This window comes from Lissotriton helveticus, chromosome 10, assembly GCF_964261635.1.
Source record: "Lissotriton helveticus chromosome 10, aLisHel1.1, whole genome shotgun sequence".
Taxonomy (NCBI): Eukaryota; Metazoa; Chordata; class Amphibia; order Caudata; family Salamandridae; genus Lissotriton; species Lissotriton helveticus.
The window spans coordinates 530,982,021-531,002,876 of record NC_136071.1 but is presented as its reverse complement, the minus strand read 5'-3'; the positions used below and the strand labels follow the sequence as shown (position 1 = coordinate 531,002,876).

Here is a 20,856-nt window from a genome sequence, read left to right as displayed (position 1 = left end):
GGCACCCCAAAACCCATACCTGTACTGATCCCTAAAATTACACCCTTGCCCCCTAAAATCCATTACCACCCATAACCACAAAATTACCCCCCTTGCACCCCAAAACCCACGCCCACCCTGAACCCTAAAATCACCCCCCTGGAGCCCCAAAACTTATACCTGCGCTGATCCCTAAAATTACACCCTTGCCCCCCAAAACCCATACCCACCCTGAACATTAAAATTACCCCTGGCACCCCAAAACCCATAACTGACAAGAGGGACTTGGTTGTTCCTAAAGATCAAGGATGAAGAGTATGGTCAAATATAAGGGAAGAAAATAAATAAGAGGGTAGTGCTCAGTGGAGGGCTACCCTGGGAATCCCATTAGTTGGAATTGAATGGCCTCACACACCCTTGCGAGTGTCATGCTTCATCATCGGCCGTTGCTCCTCGTTGGACAGGCGGTGCAATGTCCAACGGGCTCACCTCTAGGAGGGGCTCTTTATCGGAGATCTTTTTTCCAACAGCCTGTGGGTGAAGTGTAAGTGAGGGGCCAAGTGAGGGGTGGATAGTGTAGGTGGGTGCGTTAAAATATAGCTCGAGATACCGGAGATCAGTTTATTCTGGTGGTTCCCGTGCTATATGTTAAAACCAGTGGGTAGCCTATGATCGCCAGAAATAAGGTTCTGTATCACGATCTAGGACTACAATAAGTTCTGTGAGGTCGACATGTTTCTCGCTTTTGCAATTGAGCTGCGATTCTTCAGGACCTAATATAATATATACATCTATCTCAAGGGATGACCTAATAAAAGTATATACCTCTAATACATATATTTATTTACTGTTGTACTACCTGGTTAGGACTGCTCTTGCCTAGAGGAGACAAAAGAAAGAGTTACCAAAATACAGAGTCAACAGTTTCCCATATTTGACCGTGAACACACTGTGGTTGTGTGGAGACAAGTGACTCTGTGGCAGTGACATTGAGTGCGCAGTGACCATTAAGTATCAACTGTAATCACATTTACCACATGTCACCTCTGAAATAAGATTTAAATTAAAATAGAAAATAAGTGTCTAAATAGTAAACATCCAAGGGGTTATGTAGTTACTCACCTAAAGGTCAAGGAGTACAGGTGTCGACAGTACCCGGTAGGTGTGACTTCAAGGGGGAGAGCCAATAGTACCGGGTACTGTTGACACCTGTACTCCTTGACCTTTAGGTGAGTAACTACATAACCCCTTGGATGTTTACTATTTAGACACCATGAAGAAACTGCTGCTGAATTATTTTACTTTATTTTATTTTCAGTGTGTTCACGGTCAAATATGGGAAACTGTTGACTCTGTATTTTGGTAACTCTTTCTTTTGTCTCCTCTAGGCAAGAGCAGTCCTAACCAGGTAGTACAACAGTAAATAAATATATGTATTAGAGGTTGATACTTTTATTAGGTCATCCCTTGAGATAGATGTATATATTATATTAGGTCCTGAAGAATCGCAGCTCAATTGCAAAAGCGAGAAACATGTCGACCTCACAGAACTTATTGTAGTCCTAGATCGTGATACAGAACCTTATTTCTGGCGATCATAGGCTACCCACTGGTTTTAACATATAGCACGGGAACCACCAGAATAAACTGATCTCCGGTATCTCGAGCTATATTTTAACGCACCCACCTACACTATCCACCCCTCACTTGGCCCCTCACTTACACTTCACCCACAGGCTGTTGGAAAAAAGATCTCCGATAAAGAGCCCCTCCTAGAGGTGAGCCCGTTGGACATTGCACCGCCTGTCCAACGAGGAGCAACGGCCGATGATGAAGCATGACACTCGCAAGGGTGTGTGAGGCCATTCAATTCCAACTAATGGGATTCCCAGGGTAGCCCTCCACTGAGCACTACCCTCTTATTTATTTTCTTCCCTTATATTTGACCATACTCTTCATCCTTGATCTTTAGGAACAACCAAGTCCCTCTTGTCAGTAATTGCTATTTGGGGCTCTGACTCTGGTTGGACCTTCCATTCTACCTTTCTGGAATGGTAATTTGAGCCTCAGGATCAACAATTGATCCTTTTCTCTTTACCCCTTCTTTTGATACATACACCCCAAAACCCATACCCATACTGAACATTAAATTCCCCCCTGGCACCCCAAAACCCATACCCACCCTGAACCCTAAAATTACCCCTGGCACACCAAAACACATACCTAAGCTGAACCCTAAAATTACTCCCTGGCACCCCACAACCCATACCCACCCTGAACCCTAACATTGCCCCCCCCTGACACCCAAAAACCACACCCACCCTAAACCCTCAAATTTCCACCCCCTCACACCCTAAAACCCATACCCGCCCTGAACCCTAACATTAACCCCATGGCACCCCAAAACCCATTACCACCCTAAACCCTAAAATTACCCCCTGGCACCTCAATTCCCATACCCACCCTGAACCCTAAAATTACCCCTGGGACCCCAAAACCCATGCCCTCCCTGAACCTTAAAATTACACCTGGCACCCCAAAGCCCATTACCACTCTGACCACGAAAATTACCCCCTGAACCCTAAAATTACACCCTTGCCCCCAAAACCCATACCCACCCTGAACCCTAAAATTAACCCTAGCACCCCAAAACCCATACCCACGCTGAACCCTACTAGTACCCCTGGCACCACAAAACCCATACCCACCCCGAACCCTAAAATTACCCCTGGCTCCCCAAAACCCATACCCACCCTGAAGCCTAAAATTACCCCTGGCACCCCTGGCACCCTAAAACCCATACCCACTCAGAACCCTAAAATTACCCCCTGGCACCCCAATCCGTAACCCACCCTGATCCCTAAAATTACTCGCTGGCACCCTAAAACCCACACCCACCCTGAACCCTAAAGTTACCCACATAGCACCCCAAAAAATGAACACTACAAACTTACACTACATGTGCATATTCGGAGGGGACTCTCCTCTGACGTTTCCATGTATGTAAGTCAAAAACAACATTCCCTTAGAGTAACCTAGATATGCAGGCAGTAGGTAATGCTGTGCTGAATAATTCCCTACAAGTGCACGGACAGCAGGGGCAAAGGGATGGCAGTGCAGGTGATGCTTTTACTTTGTAAATTAATTCCTGCTGGCGTCATAGCCCAGGGTGTGCTGTCTGTGCACTTGTATGGAATACACATCCATGCAAGCACACAGACAGCAAACCCTGGGGTTTGACGCCAGCAGGAATTCCTATACAAAGGAAAAGCGTCACCTGCACTGGCCAGCCCTTTCCCCCTGCTGTGTGCATCTTCCCACTCCCACCCCGACCCCATGCTGAACACATCAAGTGCTTAGGTGAAATCCCTGCCTTCCGGCAAGGATATCACCTCGGGGCCAGTAAAGGAAAACAAGAGGTTAACTGAAACTGTTCAGAGGCTGGCTGGCTCGGGTTGCTGGGCCTCAGAAAGCATCATAAAAAGCACATTCTCGGCTCCGATGCGCAGCCTTCTTTTATCCTTTCAGTGCGCGTCAAATTAGCCTGGGCTGGAGAATACGACGGGGGGGGCTGAAGCCCGGTGAGCCCAATGGGTGTTGCGCGCCTGCCTCTCACCCATCAAATCCGTCCTTCATTCAGCAGCTCGCTTTATTTCAGTGTCCAAACGAAGTGACCACATCACTCCTATCCTGTCTTCTCTTTGATGGCTTCCCATCAAGGCAAGATCTATTTACAAATCTGCCTGCATCACCCACAAAGTCTTGCACACTTCCTCCCCTCAGTACCTGGCGAATAAACTGAAAATGTCTGGAGGCTTGAGACCTTCTCGAAATGCTTAAAAGTTTCTGCTTGAGCCCCCTCCTTCAAAAGGGAAAGATTGATGGCTCAATCATTCTCAGGTAATGCGCGGTGAGAATCTGGAACTCGCTTCCTCCATTGCTTCATGCCACCACCTCTATCTGCATCTTCAAAGCTGACCTCAAATCTCTTCTCTTCCAAAGACGCTTTCAGAACTAATACCTTAATTCTCAGACCCCTCTAGGAAGTTTGTTCATCATTGTAAATGTGTAATATTTTCTTGTACATTCCTCACCCTTGCTTGCTGTGTTTGATATTGTGTTCTTGCCTTCTATGGTTTTACCCTCCCTCTTCTAGTCTCCTGTTCGTCTTTGTAACGTTCCATTTGTAACATTTCTCTCATGTAACGTAACTGGTTCTATTGTACAGCGCTCTGACACCTTTGGGTAATGTTCGCGCTATATACAAATGCATTTATTAAATGAGTAAATAAATAAATGTGCATAGATTTGTTTGTGCAACTAAAGTATAGGTAACCTCTATTTTACACATTTAATTCATGGATTAATATAACAAAGGGTCGAAGGGCAACATCGAGAAAATATGGCCAGACAACTTAAAAGGCACTGGTGCGACCGCATGACAGGTGTGGGTTGGCAAAGGTGTGGCACTGCCAGTGCTAACTGGTCCGGGCGCCATGTTCGGCAGTAGCCTTTGCCACAGGCGTCCGCAGGGGAGGGCAAGGGGGGCACTTGCCCCCCGCTGGAACACCGGTCCGTCACTATTAACAGCCCCCACAGTGGTGTTTGTCTGCAGGGCCGTCAATTTTAAAAGCGTGAGAAAGCACTTGCAATGACGGCCCTGCTTGATGAGCGGGAAAACTGCTGCTGATGGGCAAGAGAGAAGGTCCGGGCCTGGCTGCTCCCACAGCTTAAAGCAGAGGCGCACCTAGAGTCAAATTTCGGGGGGGGGGGTCACATTTTTTAAGCTGAAGGCAGAGTGGAGCTGCAGGGGCCCTAGGAAGAGGTGAAAACCATCAAAGCCTCATTAACAATCAAAAGGTCTTTAAAAGACATGTGAAGTACTCGGATGCGGCTGTCTGACAGTGCGCCCAGGAAGATGTCTCATCCCGGGCTGCCACACACAATGGAAGCTCTGTTATAGAGGGTTTGTACTGTTAGGAGTTTCTCCCACTTCTCCACAATCCTCTCTCACTTCTCCACAATCTTTTCCCACAGCTCCACACTCGTTGCACCGTCTACTCTTGATTGAATTAGGAGCACGGTTTGAACATTAGAATTAGAAATAGTGCAGCAAAAGGGATTGAAACAGTTTTAGAATACTGTTCATGTCATTATCAATGCTGTTCCCTATGAACATCCATCCCCCATTCCATACTAACGAAGGCAGAAGACCCAGCACCGAATTACACAATTCGCCCAGAGATACAATGGGTGTGTCTGCCTTTTTTTTGCACCATAAGCACTAGTATTACAAAAAGGGTCTGCAGATGAGATGGATTAAAGAGTTTACGCCTTGAGCTCCAAAGGGGCAGTCCCTCATGTTCATTGCAGCATCACGTGTAGCCCTTGGACCACTGCCTGTACTCACTGTCGCCTGACATGATTCCCGAAGGAAAAGCTGTCCCACAGAGACAACTTTTCTTTTCTGAATCATGTACCAACTGCAGCTCAGTGTTGGTATCAGATCAAAGGTTTGCAACTGCCATTTCGTTTGAAAACCATTGATACATGTCATTGTAAATTGCAATTTGAAGATAGTACCCTTTTCACTGCCCCTCCAAATTCCAATATGGAGTGAGATGCAGAACCCCTTTTGTCAATCATGAAGGTTATACAGAACTCTAAAAAGGGGGTTTGCAGTAGCAACCACTGTGATGCTGCAAATTGTAAGCTTTATGACCACAACATCCTTTTGTATATGCGGGCCCTAGTTATTTAGATAAAGCAGGATGTGCAGTGAAAGGAATGACGTTACAAATGAGTAGTGCCTTTAATGCTCTGGAAATGCTAGGATCTCCAATCTACCTCTCCACCTCTCTCTACCTCTCTCTCTCTCTCTCTCTCTCCCTCCCCACCTCTCTCTCTGCCTCTACCTCTCTCTCTACATCTCTCTCTACCTCTCTCTCTCTACCTCTCTCTCTACCTCTCTCTCTTTACCTCTCTACCTATCTCTACCTCTCTACACCTCTCTTTACACCTCTCTCTACACCTCTCTCTACACCTCTCTCTATACCTCTCTCTACCTCTCTACCTCTCTCTCTCTCTCTCTCTCTCTCTCTACCTCTCTCTCTGCCTCTCTCTCATTACCTCTCTACCTATCTCTACCTCTCTACACCTCTCTTTACACCTCTCTCTACACCTCTCTCTACCTCTCTCTCTCTACCTCTCTCTCTCTCTCTCTCTCTCTCTACCTCTCTCTCTCTACCTCTCTCTCTCTACCTCTACCTCTCCCTCTCTACCTCTCTCTCTCTACCTCCCTCTCCCTACCTCTACCTCTACCTCTACCTACCTCTCTACCTCTCTCTCTACCTCTCTATCTCTACCTCTCTCTCTCTCTATTTCTCTCTCTCTCTCTCTACCTCTGTCACTACCGCTCTCTCTCTACCTCTACCTCTCTCTACCTCTTTCTCTACCTCTCTCCCTCTACCTCTCTCTCTCTCTACCTCTCCCTCTCTACCTATTTACCTCTACCTCTCTACCTCTGCCTACCTCTCTCTCTACCTCACTCTCTCTCTCCCTACCTCTACCTCTCTCTACCTACCTCTACCTCTCTCTCTCTACCTCTCTCTCTACCTCTCTCTCTCTACCTCTCTCTACCTCTGTCTCTCTATCTCTCTACACCTCTCTCTCTCTCCCTCTCTACACCTCTCAACCAGTTGAATTCCGGGAAGCCCAAACCATCAGTATTTCAAATCTGCGCATGAAGCGTGGGTAGGATGAGCCATGCAGCTCGGAAAGGGATGTTCTTTTTATATAATTTGTATTTAAGAGAATTGGGAAGCAGGAGAAAAAAACAGCATTCTAGTTCAAAAAACAAGTTTATTTAGACAATTGTCCATAAAACATTCTAAACATTACACATTAATTAAAACCTTTAAATGAACCTCCCTCCTCACCACCCCATCCCCATTACATTTCATTTTTTTAAATTCTGTTTAACAGATCGTAGGAACCGAGCAATCCCAACTGCTACGTCTAAGTATCGCATCTCAGACAGTAACTTTACCGCCTTGTTCCTATGAAGAGCATCATATTTATAAAACAAAGGTCTTAAAAACTTAATCCGATTTGCAAGATAAAAAACACAGTCCATAAGAATATGCGTAATAGTACATTTGGCTTTCAAAGGGCAGGGACAAAGACCACTATAATTCTGCACCCCTATCTTATATGGGTGGGATGAATAGATTGGATTACATCCCACCCGAACCCTTAAGATTTCTTTTCTCAAACCTGGATCTGGTAACTGTGATAAGTAAGGGAAGATACAATCTTGGCCAAGTGAAGGTAACGAGAAGCTAATAGATGGTTTCTTCTCTAAGTATAATAAATCACATTTTTGCGACACCATAGCAGCAGATTCTCTCAATACTCGTTTACCTGGGAAAGTGAGCCAGGTTGTGACTGTACCACTATTTAAATGGAGATTCTTCATTACAGTCATTCTTGTTCTAACGGCCTTTGCCCACGTCCTTTCGCTGCTTTGGCTCTCTTCCCAGCACAATCTGGATACTTTGGCCACCACATCATTCTCCAGCAGGGTGTTGAAGTATCTTAGAGCCCGAGTGGCAGCCGCCATGTTCCACGATAGCAGACTGAACTCTCTCCTTATAGCCTGGACCATGGTACCTTGTGGGAGTGATAGAAGTCTTTTAAGCACAACCCCTTCCAATCTGTCCCATTCGTAGGTTGGGTCGAGAGAAAATATCTCTCCTCCATAGAGGCCTATTGGTGGAATTTTCCCTTCATAGGCCTTTAATAGTAGGATATGCAATAGGCCCCCAAATCTGCCATTAAATCCAGATAAACAGCTTGCCTGCAAAAGGGCCTTCTGCCTAGTGGCATCCCAATGCGCGCCCCAATTTAGATTTTTCCTACAAGTTAAACCCTGGTATTTATACTGTTCCACTTGTTCCACCATCTGAGAATCAAGATACCAGGAAAAACTCTGCACTTTTTTCCCAAAAATCATAATTTTCGTCTTTTCCAGATTAATACAAAGCTTGTTCTGCTTACTATAAGAGGCCAATGCATTAAGTTTCCTCTGCAGACCAATTGGAGTGTAGTCCATTAATACCAAATCGTCTGCATAGAGCAGGCAAGCAATATGCTGATCCCTAATTTTAGGCGAAAAAGACTTTGATTGGGAAATGGCTGTTGGGAGGTCGGCCAAAAATAAACTAAAAAGTAGGGGTGCTAAAACGCACCCCTAACGCAGGCCATTGTCGATAGAGATTCTTTGGGACAACCGTCCTGTCTTGTCTAACTCCACCTGAGCCCAATTGCCTGAGTGCAGGGATTGAAGAGCTCCCAGAAGGTGTAGTGGTAAGTTCCAAGCGGCAAGTTTTCCCCATAGAATTTCCCTGTCAACAGAATCAAAGGCTGTCCGGAAATCTACAAAACAACTACACAGCCTTTGATTTTCCTCCACTGCCTTTCGAGTAATAGCCCACAAAGCAAAGCAGTGGTCAATGGTTGAATGACCCTCTCGAAAGCCCCCCTGTTCTAAAGGGATTCTCTTAGTTTCAGTGGCCCATTCTTCAATTTTGGCTAGAATGATCTTGGAGAATATCTTTAATGAGGTATCCAAGAGGCTTATAAGCCTATAGTGCATTGGGTCTGTACCGCTCCCTTTTTTTAGAATCGGTTTCACAATAGACCCCTTCCAAGTAAAGGGGTAGAGGCCAGACCCCGCTCTCTCTCTACCTCTCTCTCTCTATCTCTGTCTCTACCACTCTCTTTCTACCTCTACCTCTCTCTACCTCTTTCTCTACCTCTCTCCCTCTACCTCTCTCTCTCTCTACCTCTCTACCTATTTATCTCTACCTCTCTATCTCTGCCTCTCTCTACCTCTCTCTCTACCTCTCTCTCTCTCTCTCCCTACCTCTACCTCTCTCTACCTACCTCTACCTCTCTCTCTCTACCTCTCTCTACCTCTGTCTCTCTACCTCTCTACACCTCTCTCCCTCTCTACACCTCTCAACCAGTTGAATTCCTGGAAGCCCAAACCATCAGTATTTCAAATCTGCGCATGAAGCGTGGGTAGGATGAGCCGTGCAGCTCAGAAAGGGATGTTCTTTTTATATAATTTGTATTTAAGAGAATTGGGAAGCAGGAGAAAAAAAACAGCATTGACATAGCCAATAGGTCTCCCCTTTGGGACCTTATAAGTGTTTAGTTGTCCAGTACAACATCCTTGGTGCAACAACATCAAGTGTTGCATGGCTAAACACTTATAAGGTCCCAAAGGCGAGACATATTGGCTATGCCAATGCTTGTTTGTTTTTTTCCTGTTTCATTGTAGGTGCCAGGTCATCTGCTGTGGAGCCTCACACGATTTTTCTCCCACCCAATGGGTTTCTTTGTTTATTTAAGCTCTTTGTCTTATTAGATGTTTTATTTGTTTATTTAATACTTGTGCTCAATCATGTCGGAGGATGGTGCTGAAGTAAACATTTTGCCCCTCCCTGGAAAAATTTCTGCGGACGCCCATGACCTTTGCAAGGCGGATGACAGCACTAAGAGATGTGGGACCTTGGTGCTGACGCCCCGGTCACCTAAAGGCAACATTGTAATGACGATTTGTAAGCACTTCCTGATTTATTTTCAAGTAGGTAATCAGAGTGTGGTCACAACGGTAGTTTGCCAGAAGGAAACATAATGGGCTAATAAATGAAGAGTTAGAAAAAAAGACTATTAAGTAACTTTATCATTTTTATTAAGTTGTCACAAAAGAAACAAGCGACCACATCTGATGGAGCAAGTTGCACAAAATGATGGATAGTGTGCGTACTGATAGTCTCTGAACTCCCAGCAAGTTCCTGTGTGTAGCCTCACAGCGGCCATCTTGTCATCCCTGTAGACAATTTTCTTGCGCTGAGTTTATCGGTACTTGGAGGTCAGGACAGCAGACACTGCGGCCAGGAACTTGTCCCAGGCAGCCTGGCACTGAGGGGTGAAGTCCGCAGGGAAGTGGGCGGCCAGTGTAGCCTGAATGCAGTGGGACAGCAGCTGAAAGAGAGAAAAGCAGAAGTTATACACCACAATGTATGGAGCAGTGCAGCACTGGTCAGGGTCATATGCAGTCGGGTAGTGAGATCCCCACAATTGATACAATTGTGCAGATATATAGTACTTAACATGTTTAAATGAGCGTGTTGCTTATGGACAGGTATGGTGATTTTTTCGTTATCAGCCAGTCATTTTTGGACTTTTCTTCACCATGCCTCGTGAATAGCGACACCTGTGTCAGAGACACCTCACTACGGGCTCGCTAGAGAGCACAAATACCTTCTTGCTAGGATGCTCTGTATCTATCACTTTCAGAACTTTGAAAGGTGTGTTGGAGGAGCACTTATATGCACAACCAGCCACTTTGAGATGCAATGCTGTGAAATAGGCTAAATGCACCAGCTAGTATGTGCTCCTTTTAACACAATTAGATACGTCATCATAGTAAAGTGATCTTGGCTCACCTGGAAGTTTCCGGGGTCCACGCGGAGGTTGTAGGCGTGCAGGTCGCTCAGTTTGGACAGGGCCTGTTCCAGGCTGTCCACGTGCTTGGCTGCCTCACCGATGGCGCTCAGGACCTTGCCTCCATGTCGCTTCACGTCAGCAGAGCCCGGGGAGAGGTCGAAGTGGCTGAAGTAGGTCTTAGTCTGACCGAAGCTGGCAAACAGCCTGCGGAAAAAAGTGTCGTGTTTAATGTACCCAGTTAGAAGAACATAGTATATACTACTCGACAGGAATGTTACCTTCTCACCTGTCCTCCCGTTTACAGATGAAAATAAATTGCGTTATTGCCATTAGTAACAAGGTAGGACAAAATATGTATCCAAGACAAAAGCATCATACTCGGGAGAAGCCCCACTGGTCACCCAGCCTAATTTACTAGTGCGTTGTGAGTTGGCGTTCTAAGATTCTGCACCTAAACGTGCTTGTGCAGGGTCGGATCGGAACAGAAAATAGACTCGGGCACCAGAATAAAAGTGGTCAACGTTAGTGAATTCGTGAGCTGAAAAATTGGTCTATGTCTGCAGACTGGGGAGGTTTTGAACTTCTAAAAAAAACACGGTGTACAAGAGTTTTGCAAGGTATGGAAGACTGCAAGGAGTTTAGCTTGATACAGGCAATATTTGTTTTAAAATCAGGGAAATAAATCAACAGTAAAAACTAGCCCACAGACGATAAAATCCAAAACCCCGGTCCAAAAACAGCTAAAAAATGGCCCACACACTGATCTGTAAGGCCAGACCCTTGCGCACTACCGCATTGCCCTATAGGGATGGCCACTGGTATGCCGCATAGGAGGGCCAAATTATGCAGCAGCGTTGACTAAATTATGAAGCAAGAACAGGCAAATGTGTTGCATAATGTGACACATTTGTTAATACTGTCCGGGCATTGGCTGCACCTCACTGGTACCAGTATAACACCCAAATATAACAATAAGCAACAGAAAGTGACCAGTCAACCTTTGCTAAGTGTCTTCCCCTGCACAGCAACATGAGCTGCCGCATTTTAGTAACGTTTGAATAGTTAGAGCTAGAAACAAAATATGTTTTTGCTAAAAATCTGCAGATTATGCAGCAGATGACGCATCATGTGGCAAATCCATCATTACGCAAAAAAGCAGCACAATTGTATAATTTCACTATCTCTGCCCATAGGCCAGTTCGACCTTGTGTTTGTGTGCATGGCTGTAACCACACGAGTGAACAAATCTCCTTTGATGGGATGTACTTGTCTCGAAGACTGCAGCCTCTGGTCCAGCCTCTCATAGCCTCTACGCAGCTTCTTACCACCTCACCCCCTTGAGTCTACCCTTTACTTGTTCTTTCTATGCTGTAACCTCATAACCTCTACACACACCTCCAACAACACTAGCCCCTCCCCATGACTAAGATGGACTCTAGCCTCTTGCCAACATCCCACGGGCTCAAATCCTTCCCCTTTGCCTTACAGGTTGTTTCAAAGAGCCCTATGTCCACATGGTGTAATCTTGTCCCTCCACACAAATGGGCTTCATGGTGTTACCTCCTACCTCAAAGGCTTTTCCCTCCTACCACCTCTCCCACAGCGTACAGGTCTTATTACCCCTATGCTCTCACTTTCTGCCATCATGCCTTATGATGTCAGCTCGTTCCACCTCTGCAAGGGTTGTAACTTCACACCACATATAGATAGGCTCTCACTCTTACCGCCTTCTGCATGGCTGTACCTTGCTTTTACCACCCAGAAGCGTTTACCAACCCTATCTAAGGGTGCCACTGTTTAGAAGAAAATACATGAGGGTGAGTCTTTGATTAAAAAAAGAGACAACCTAGCTTATATCTAGATTTGCAATCACCTATCTCGTGCACAGTAAGGAAGGCCTGTCATCTTTTAAAGGGATAGCGTCTCCTCACTTGGGAGCACACCTGGCATGGGGCCCATTCTCGGCCTTGTTTCTCATTGGTAGTGGTGGAATTTCAGATTGCTTCTTGCACAAAATGACTGCTGGCAAAGGAGGGGGGACCGGCTGTGCGCCTTCCCTAGAAATGACAATCTTGCCACACTTACCGGGGCGTGTGGGAGTGGCAGCCTATATAAGGAATGCAATAATGCATGCAAGGAACGTGTGCCCATGGGGACAGCAAGTAATGTTTTCTGTTGCCAGGCAACAGCCAGGCAAACTACATCACCAAGGCCGGAGTAATTGAGCCAGTTACATTTCAGGAAAACGGGTCTAATTATCAAATTGCCCTCCAATGAGGCCGATTTCCGTCAAAGATAGAGTCATAAGTGGCGTGGCCCTCCCCATAGTGCTCACCTGTCCAAGGCTTCTCCTCCGAGGGCATCGCAGTGCCCAGAGATCTTTCCCCAGAGGCCGACCACAAGGGCCTTATCTTCAGCAGACAGAACCATCTTGAGGGTGAGGGCTGGCGGGCTCAGGATACACAAGAGATGGAAGTTGGAGACAGTCCGTGCTCTGTGCCGGGCAGAGCCCCTTTTAAAGGGCAAGGGGGCCGAGGAGCTTGGCAGCCTTCCACCGTGATTGGGCAGTTTTGGGTCCCTCCCAAGGAGGCGGGGCTTTCTTATCTCCCTGAAACACTGCCAGGGCGTAGAGGTGGTCTACGCAGGATGACGCGCAAAGAGGCCTTATCTGAGGCTCAATTACTTGACTCTGCCCCTGGAATGGAGAAGTCAGCGATGCTCTTTAAATATTATGACATACTTTTTCATCATGCAATATACAAGGATCACTGGTAACACTGTATAACGAAAAAAAGTTTATTTACTTATTATTCATATTGATTCGGTAGTGGGTGCCCACCCCAAAGCACTGACGTAAGATCGTTAAACTTTCTTAATACAATATAGTGGATGGAATCACTCCAAAAAGCCTCAGTGTATCAGCTTAAATCATTTTATTCTCTATAAATCTGAAAAAGAAGCAGATAATTCGAAATGCACATACAATCTGGCAAGTTTTTGGTGACAGCGGTGAGAGATGAACACTCCATCGAATGGTGTTTATTATTATAATGGAATGTTGTACTCACTTTACCACACTGCTGTTGTGTTAACGCAATTCTAAATTCCCCGTTTTTAAAAACGTTTTGTAAAAGAAGAAGTATTTAGATTGGCAGAGTGGGTTTGTAAAGTCCCAGTGCCTGCTCTGGTTAACATTACATTTTTGATTCACTGGATCGCGTGTTCATTCACTCATTCGCCTATTTGTTTATTCTTTCATTCATTCCTTCATTGGTGTTGCAATTAAGTCCTGGTGCGTCAGGAGGCAGTGGCCCTTCCTGAACGTCGCTTGCACCTGGAGGCTGACTGAGTGCCGTTGGCCAGGCTGTGGTATCGCTCACGCGCCACCGGCCGTTAATTTTTGAACCTCTGATGGGTGCGGGATCATTTCTACCCAAAAATGCTTCTGCTCTAAAGACTTCCAATAGATGCCTACTGCCACTTGGGGGCAACAGCCGCACAGCTACAACAGAAGCCACATATTTCAGTGCCCACTGTCCATACTTAGGCCTTCCACGGTTTCCTACTTTCCCCCTTCTTACTCCTGTCTTGGTATAAATGAAGATACACGCACGAGTATGTATAATACGTCGTGTTTATTTATTGGAGCATCCAACCACTTTTGAAACAGGGTTGCAACTGTCTCAACCCACCGTTCAGAACACTGTTAGCCCAAGAAGACAATCAGGTAAAAATGCAGGTGATACATTGGAACCATCACAGAGCGCACACATTCCACCACGTTAACTTACCACAACTCCTCAGTTTATTGGTTGAACAGTCTTTGTCGGCCTTCACTTTGTTGCACCCTCTGCCCATGCTGCACCTGTGCAGGCAGGTGGCACGCTGCAGAGGTGCTGCAGGTGATGGCCACCGCCCAGGGGCCCAGCAAGACCAAGAACGAAAGTGAGATAGCTTTGACCACTCTGAATCTTTGGTAACATGACGTTGTTATCAGCTTAAGTCCAATGTTCTGATGTCACACATTATACCACGGTGGACATTACACAAGCTACCGTTCTGATGACACACAGTACAGCAGCATCAGGCTGATACAAGCTTAGCTGTCTGATGTCTGTCTGATGTCAGATTATCGAGGTACTCAATGTTCACCTGCAACAATATTAACTCCAGAATACTGACTGCCACTAAACTGACGAAGTATGCGTAGGTAAGTGAACACTTACCTATGATTAAGCTTGCATTTACTTAGCTCCCAAACCCCCCAAAAAGATATATATGTATGTAAACACACACACACAATTACGAATGCACACACACACACACACACACACACACACACACACACACACACACACACACACACACACACACACACACACACACACACACACACACACACACACACACACACACACACACACACACACACACACACACACACACACACACACACACACACACACACACACACACACACACACACACACACACACACACACACACACACACACACACACACACACACACACACACACACACACACACACACACACACACACACACACACACACACACACACACACACACACACACACACACACACACACACACACACACACACAAAAAAAAAAAAAAAAAAAACATAGGTTAGAGACCATATATAGTTAGCTGGACATTTTATTGACATAAAACCAATGAAATTCCATATATAGTTAGTTGCACTAACTATATATCGCGCACCCGCAATCCACTGCTGATGATGTCACATATTACATCATTCATGACATGGTCAGTGACATCACTGATGACATCACTGATGACATCTCAAATGACAAGTTCATAATCAACTTGTGTATCTGGGCACAAGTATATGCTGAAGAAAAACAGCTCCAAATTTTCAAAACGCTGCTTCACTATGTTTGATTCAAGAATTCATTCTTTATTTAATTCTCCATGCTAAATAGCGGTATTCAAATGTTGCATCACATATGATATCCAGCCAATCTATTTGCTAGTTACAAATTGGGAGGCCAAGTCTACAAATATTTGTGAATTTGTAACTAGCAAATAGATTGGCTGGATATCATATGTGATGCAACATTTGAATACCGCTATTTAGCATGGAGAATTAAATAAAGAATGAATCAAACATAGTGAAGCAGCGTTTTGAAAATTTGGAGCTGTTTTTCTTCAGCATATACTTGTGCCCAGATACACAAGTTGATTATGAACTTGTTTTATATTTTTGATTATGAACATTAACACCCTGGAGTAGAGGGCGTTCCTGGAGCACAGTAATCGTTTGCAGACATCTTGGAAATAAACAAGCAGTGCTTGAATCCTTGAAAACGTTATTGACATCTCAAATGACATCACTGATGACATCACTGATAACAACATCCAGTGATTTTTTGTTTCTGTAAAGTTTAAATATGTCTTACATATTGAAGAATGAGTGGATGTGTAAGTGTCTGGACGAAGGATTTAGTAGGTGCATGACTGACTGTATGAGTGAGTGATTAAATGTGTCTCACTGAGTGCATGGGTTAGTGACTAAACTGTCTTAATTTGTGCATCATTATGTCTGTTGTTCTGTAAACTGCTGCATGTGTTGATCAGTAGCTATATGAGTAACTATATGGGTTATTGATTGATTGCCCAAGTATTTGTATGGGAGACTGAGTGTGTGTGTGGCTAGCTGGGAGGTGTGTGACTCTGTGCAGATCAATGTGTACTTGTATCAATGATTGTATAAGAAGGTAAGTATGTGTTAGTATATGTTTGAAAATGTAAGGTGCTCTATGTTTAACTGTATAGACAAGAAAATGGAAGTGTCATTGATTCTTTACAGGACTGACTAGGTGTGTGAGTAACTCCATGGATGAGTGGCAGACTGTGAGTGTCTGTATAGGTGTATGAGTGCATATGATAGTGTTGTAAAGATGAGTGATTGTATGTATGAATGATTGTATGGGTGAATGAGTGAAGGTGTGTGTAGACGTAGCAATCAGTGAGTGCGTACGTAGTAACTAGTATTGGTGTGTCAATGGTTTCAAAAATTATACTCTGTATTTAACACTGGGTGAAACAGAGGTTATATTAAAATGTGAGGAGATGCATTGTATTGTCACATGAATGATATCATCAGTGATGTGGTCATTGATGTCAAATGAGATGTCATCAGTGATGTCATCAGTGATGTCATTTGAGATGTCATCAGTGATGTCATCAGTGATGTCACTGACCATGTCATGAATGATGTAATATGTGACATCATCAGCAGTGGATTGCGGGTGCGCGATATATAGTTAGTGCAACTAACTATATATGGAATTTCATTGGTTTTATGTCAATAAAATGTCCAGCTAACTATATATGGTCTCTAACCTATGGTTTTTTCAGTGAATTTTCAAGGTTTTGTAAATGCTAATTCCTAACTATATATGGTCTATAACCTATGGTTTTTTCAGTGAATTTTCAAGGTTTTGTAAATGCTAATTCCTAACTATATATGGTCTATAACCTATGGTTTTTTCAGTGATTTTCAATGGTTTTTTAATAGCAAATATCATAAGCTGTCGAATGTCAAGTACGTGGTAAGTAAAAACATTTTCGTGTTTATGCACACTGATCTGCTTTGAATGCTGCCCCCCACCCCTCATTTCTATTAGGAGTACTCTCTCTTTGCAGATAGTGAAGGGTAGTTAACGCAGGCCTTTGCCCCCGTTGTAATCCGTCGTGCCTGCTTCTCTCTCCATTTGATTGATTGTTCTCTTTGGTTCATTCTCTATTTACAAACAAGCACAGAGTCGCAATACTCTGTTTAGTCTTTGCAGATAGCGAAAAATCGTGTAAAAAAACAAAAGGAATCGAGCAAAATCAGTAGGCCACTAATGGGATCTCTTTTTGACCTCGCTAAAAGAAACATTAGGAACAACCTGTTGAAAATAGCAATGTGTATGTACATAAGCGGCGTTCATTTGTGTTCACAGTACCCCTTGTTGATTGTTTGAATCGAGCATTGAATTGTTCGAAGTTGGTTCTCTTAAGGATCTTCTCTGCCTGCAAACAAGGAAGAATAGGAATATTCTCTCTCCCTTTGCAGATAGTGAAGGGTAGGTAACGCAAGCCTTTAACACGTCGTACCTATTTCATTCCTCATTGATTGATTGATTGTCCGAACATTGACTGTTTGGGAATTAGTTCTTTTTGGAGGTATTCCCTGTTTGCAAATAAACGTAGGAAAATCTTTACAAGTAGTGAAAGGGTAGGTAATGTGGACCTTTCTCCCCCGTTGTAATCTGTCATGCCTATCTACTCCCCACTGATTGATGCACCTGTTTCACCCGGACCATTTACTAGAGATATCTGGCCCAACAAGAGAGCACCCCTAGTGAAAAGGACATATGCAATAATAACGAAGTGATCACTGTATCCTGTTAACAGAAACTTTAGCATGAAACAACCTGGAAAGAAAAGAATAGGAAAACGAAAATCAGTAGGCCACTGATGAACTTTTTATTAAATAACAAACAAAGAAACGATAACAATACGTAATGATAAAACCTATTATTGTCCTAGAAAAAAGAAACGTTAGAAGTAAGCCCGTAATAAGAAACCTGAAAACATCGCCCCTCATTGCCCCAAAACGTGTCTGTCCCACCGCCTGCCACGGCCAAATAACGGCAAACTGGGAAAGATATAAGTCAGCAGACATCCGCCCCATTCTAGAAACTTCCAAAGGGCAACAGGTTTTCGGCTACGCCCAGCCGGAAACAACACATATAAGGCGGGTCCTGCTGCCACACCTCGGAGATCATCACGTAGGGTGTAGCCGGAGGAGAGGCCGAGGCCGAGGCCAGCGGGACCTGGCCAGGGGGATTGACAACGCTGGAGAGTTGCAGGGGGGGGAATGTCCGTGTCCTCGACCCTCCCCTCTCTCTCCCAGTCCGGCCGCGGTGGCCCTTGACAGTTTCAGGTAGTCCCGCCACATTCTCTACCAGTCCGGCCACCAACGGCCGGGGCCGATGGGATCCGGCTGCAGCCGATAAACCAAGGAACCCGTTCATGGGGCCAGAGCAAGGGGCGTCCGGCCGACATCCACCGGAAGCCCGGCCCGAAGACAGAAGGGACACTTCTTCTTTCTTGAATAATGGCTGCGACAACACTGGGGGGGGATGTCTTGCACATGCCTCCGACCCCCCCCCCCTCTCGTCCTCATCGCCTGGTCCGGCCATAACAAATCTCAAGCGAGACGCCGTGGGGTGCACTGGGAGGGAGAGACGGTGCAAACAGGCCTCTCCCGCCTCCCCAGTGGAGGCTTCCCACCTGCACCCTCAGCGCTCCAGGCGCCCGGAAAAGGGTTCTTCCACTGTGGCGATGCTGCAACGTCTCGCCCGGCAGGGTGGAGCCCGTCCGCTCATTTGACCCCGCGATCGCCAGTAGCTACCGAACTCTCAAAATGGCGATCGACGTGGCAAGAGCATAAAGAAATGGCCCGGTCACTGGTTGACTCCACCACAGTAGTCCTCCACGACCTTGAAGATTCTAGAGGAGCCGCGGGAGTCTCCGACCCCCGCAGACACCCCCGATGGGGAATGACTGCCATGATCGCCCGTGGAGTGACGAAACTGTATCCGCGGGACGTCGGCGCTCCCATGCTGGCGCCAGCCTCACTTTGAATTACTAGAATCCTGCAAACCTCAGTTCCGGTGAAAGCACACTGTGACCCGGTAGGAAAAATTGTTGCACCCCCTCCCCTTTTTGACTGATAGTTCAAACCACCGATCCTTTCCTTTGCCCTTTTACCAGAACTTTGGACTGCCTCCCCCTCTTTTACATTTTCTAGAGAAAACAAAACATTAACCACTACATTAGCATAGCAGTTGACACCAGAACTGTTTTCAAATTGAAAACCAACAACATCTTCAACAGAATCCTTTTTGTTTCTGCTGTGACCCTGCTACAGCACAGGCATTGTCCCCAGCAGTAATTCTGCAATGCCGGTAAGAATACCTGTAGTGCCTACTGGACTCACTCACCCCCGCGGCGCCCCACGCCGTTATTTGCTGGGCGGCAACTTACTAGACATCACCTTTGTGCCATCTAGATTTCAGCGCGTTCTGCTGCCTTGGAACTATTCGCACAACAGACTGCTACTGACGACCCACCCCCAGGCAACATCTTCTGAATTTTCATAATTTGAAAGAACTAGTAACATGTCCTCATCAGGAATTTCCTCATGAAAAGTCTGCAATGATGATTCTTGTAACTCTATGGTCTCCAAACATTCGATAAATTCGCCATCAAGAGATTGATCAAAAAAATCATTAAAGTCATCTCCTCCTTGTGAGAAAATTTCATTATTGGTGCTGTCAATTTCAATAAATGTATTGGATAATTCAAAAGAAATTGCCATGGTCTCTTCGTTGTTTAAATGTTTTTACTGTTTTTGTTTTGCTGTATATATTTATAAGTTATTAAAGTTTTATAATCCTACTACTTTGTTGGAGTGCTATATATTTTTAATGTGACACATAAATGTAAAAACTTTGATGTACAAAGAGTCATCCCTGGAATCTTCCGCTTCAGGCTCGGTCCCCTCCCCAATCACAATACAGGATGGTTTTCAGATAGTAGGAACACGTGTGGTGTGACGGATCTCATCGGGTGTGGGCCTTGATCTACTATAACTCCTTTGAAGAGGGGTGATTCTTTACAGCTGGGGCCATAAACTACATCTGCAGGGCTAGCTGATAGCCTGGACAATCGGACACAGAGGAAGAGGAGTGTCAGAGGGTGCGGTAGTGAATAGGGTGAAAGGGAGGTGTCGGGCGGGCACAGAGTGTGATTCTCAGGGAAGAGCAGCGCAGATGGGGAGAGGTTTATTGCCCATGCATAACACAGAGAGCGGGGGTGACCAGTGCCTGGGGAAGATGCTTGCGAGGGTGGGGAGCCATGCTACGAATCGACAGCGTGCAGAGAGTGGGTCTGGTCAAGGCATCTAAAATGGCTGCCGTGCACGACAAAAGTGTGGCATTTCAAAAAAGGCAAGATGGCGCAAACAATGTTTTTCAACACTTCCTCATTTCCTTCGAATCGAACGTTAACAGACGTTGGTGCATATTACCAAAGTTAAGCGATATTTATCGCTAACGATGCTTACCAACGAATTTTTTACCGCTAAGCATCGTCAGAAATTATCGAAGATAAACCTTGCTATTATCAAGGTTTATCGCAAATGCGATAAAAAACGACTGCAATGCATTAATATCGCTGAAAACTCAGCGATATTCATGCATTACCGAGCTAATGCTCTTAGCCATGTTATCCACCTCCCATTGGATAACATGGCTA

The 20,856-nt window shown here is 45.2% G+C and overlaps 1 protein-coding gene across 1 annotated transcript; it reads right to left on the bottom strand.

The window, feature by feature from the left end:
- Positions 1-9,722: 9,722 nt before the first annotated feature.
- On the bottom strand, positions 9,723-12,996 carry LOC144784349 (hemoglobin larval subunit alpha). Its single transcript, XM_078663076.1, has 3 exons — positions 12,833-12,996; positions 10,497-10,701; positions 9,723-10,032 (listed from the first exon to the last, which is right to left on the bottom strand). Exons 1-3 carry the CDS (start codon positions 12,925-12,927, stop codon positions 9,904-9,906), a joined length of 429 nt encoding a protein of 142 aa, XP_078519202.1. The 5' UTR covers positions 12,928-12,996; the 3' UTR covers positions 9,723-9,903.
- Between the last annotated feature and the right edge of the window lie 7,860 nt (positions 12,997-20,856).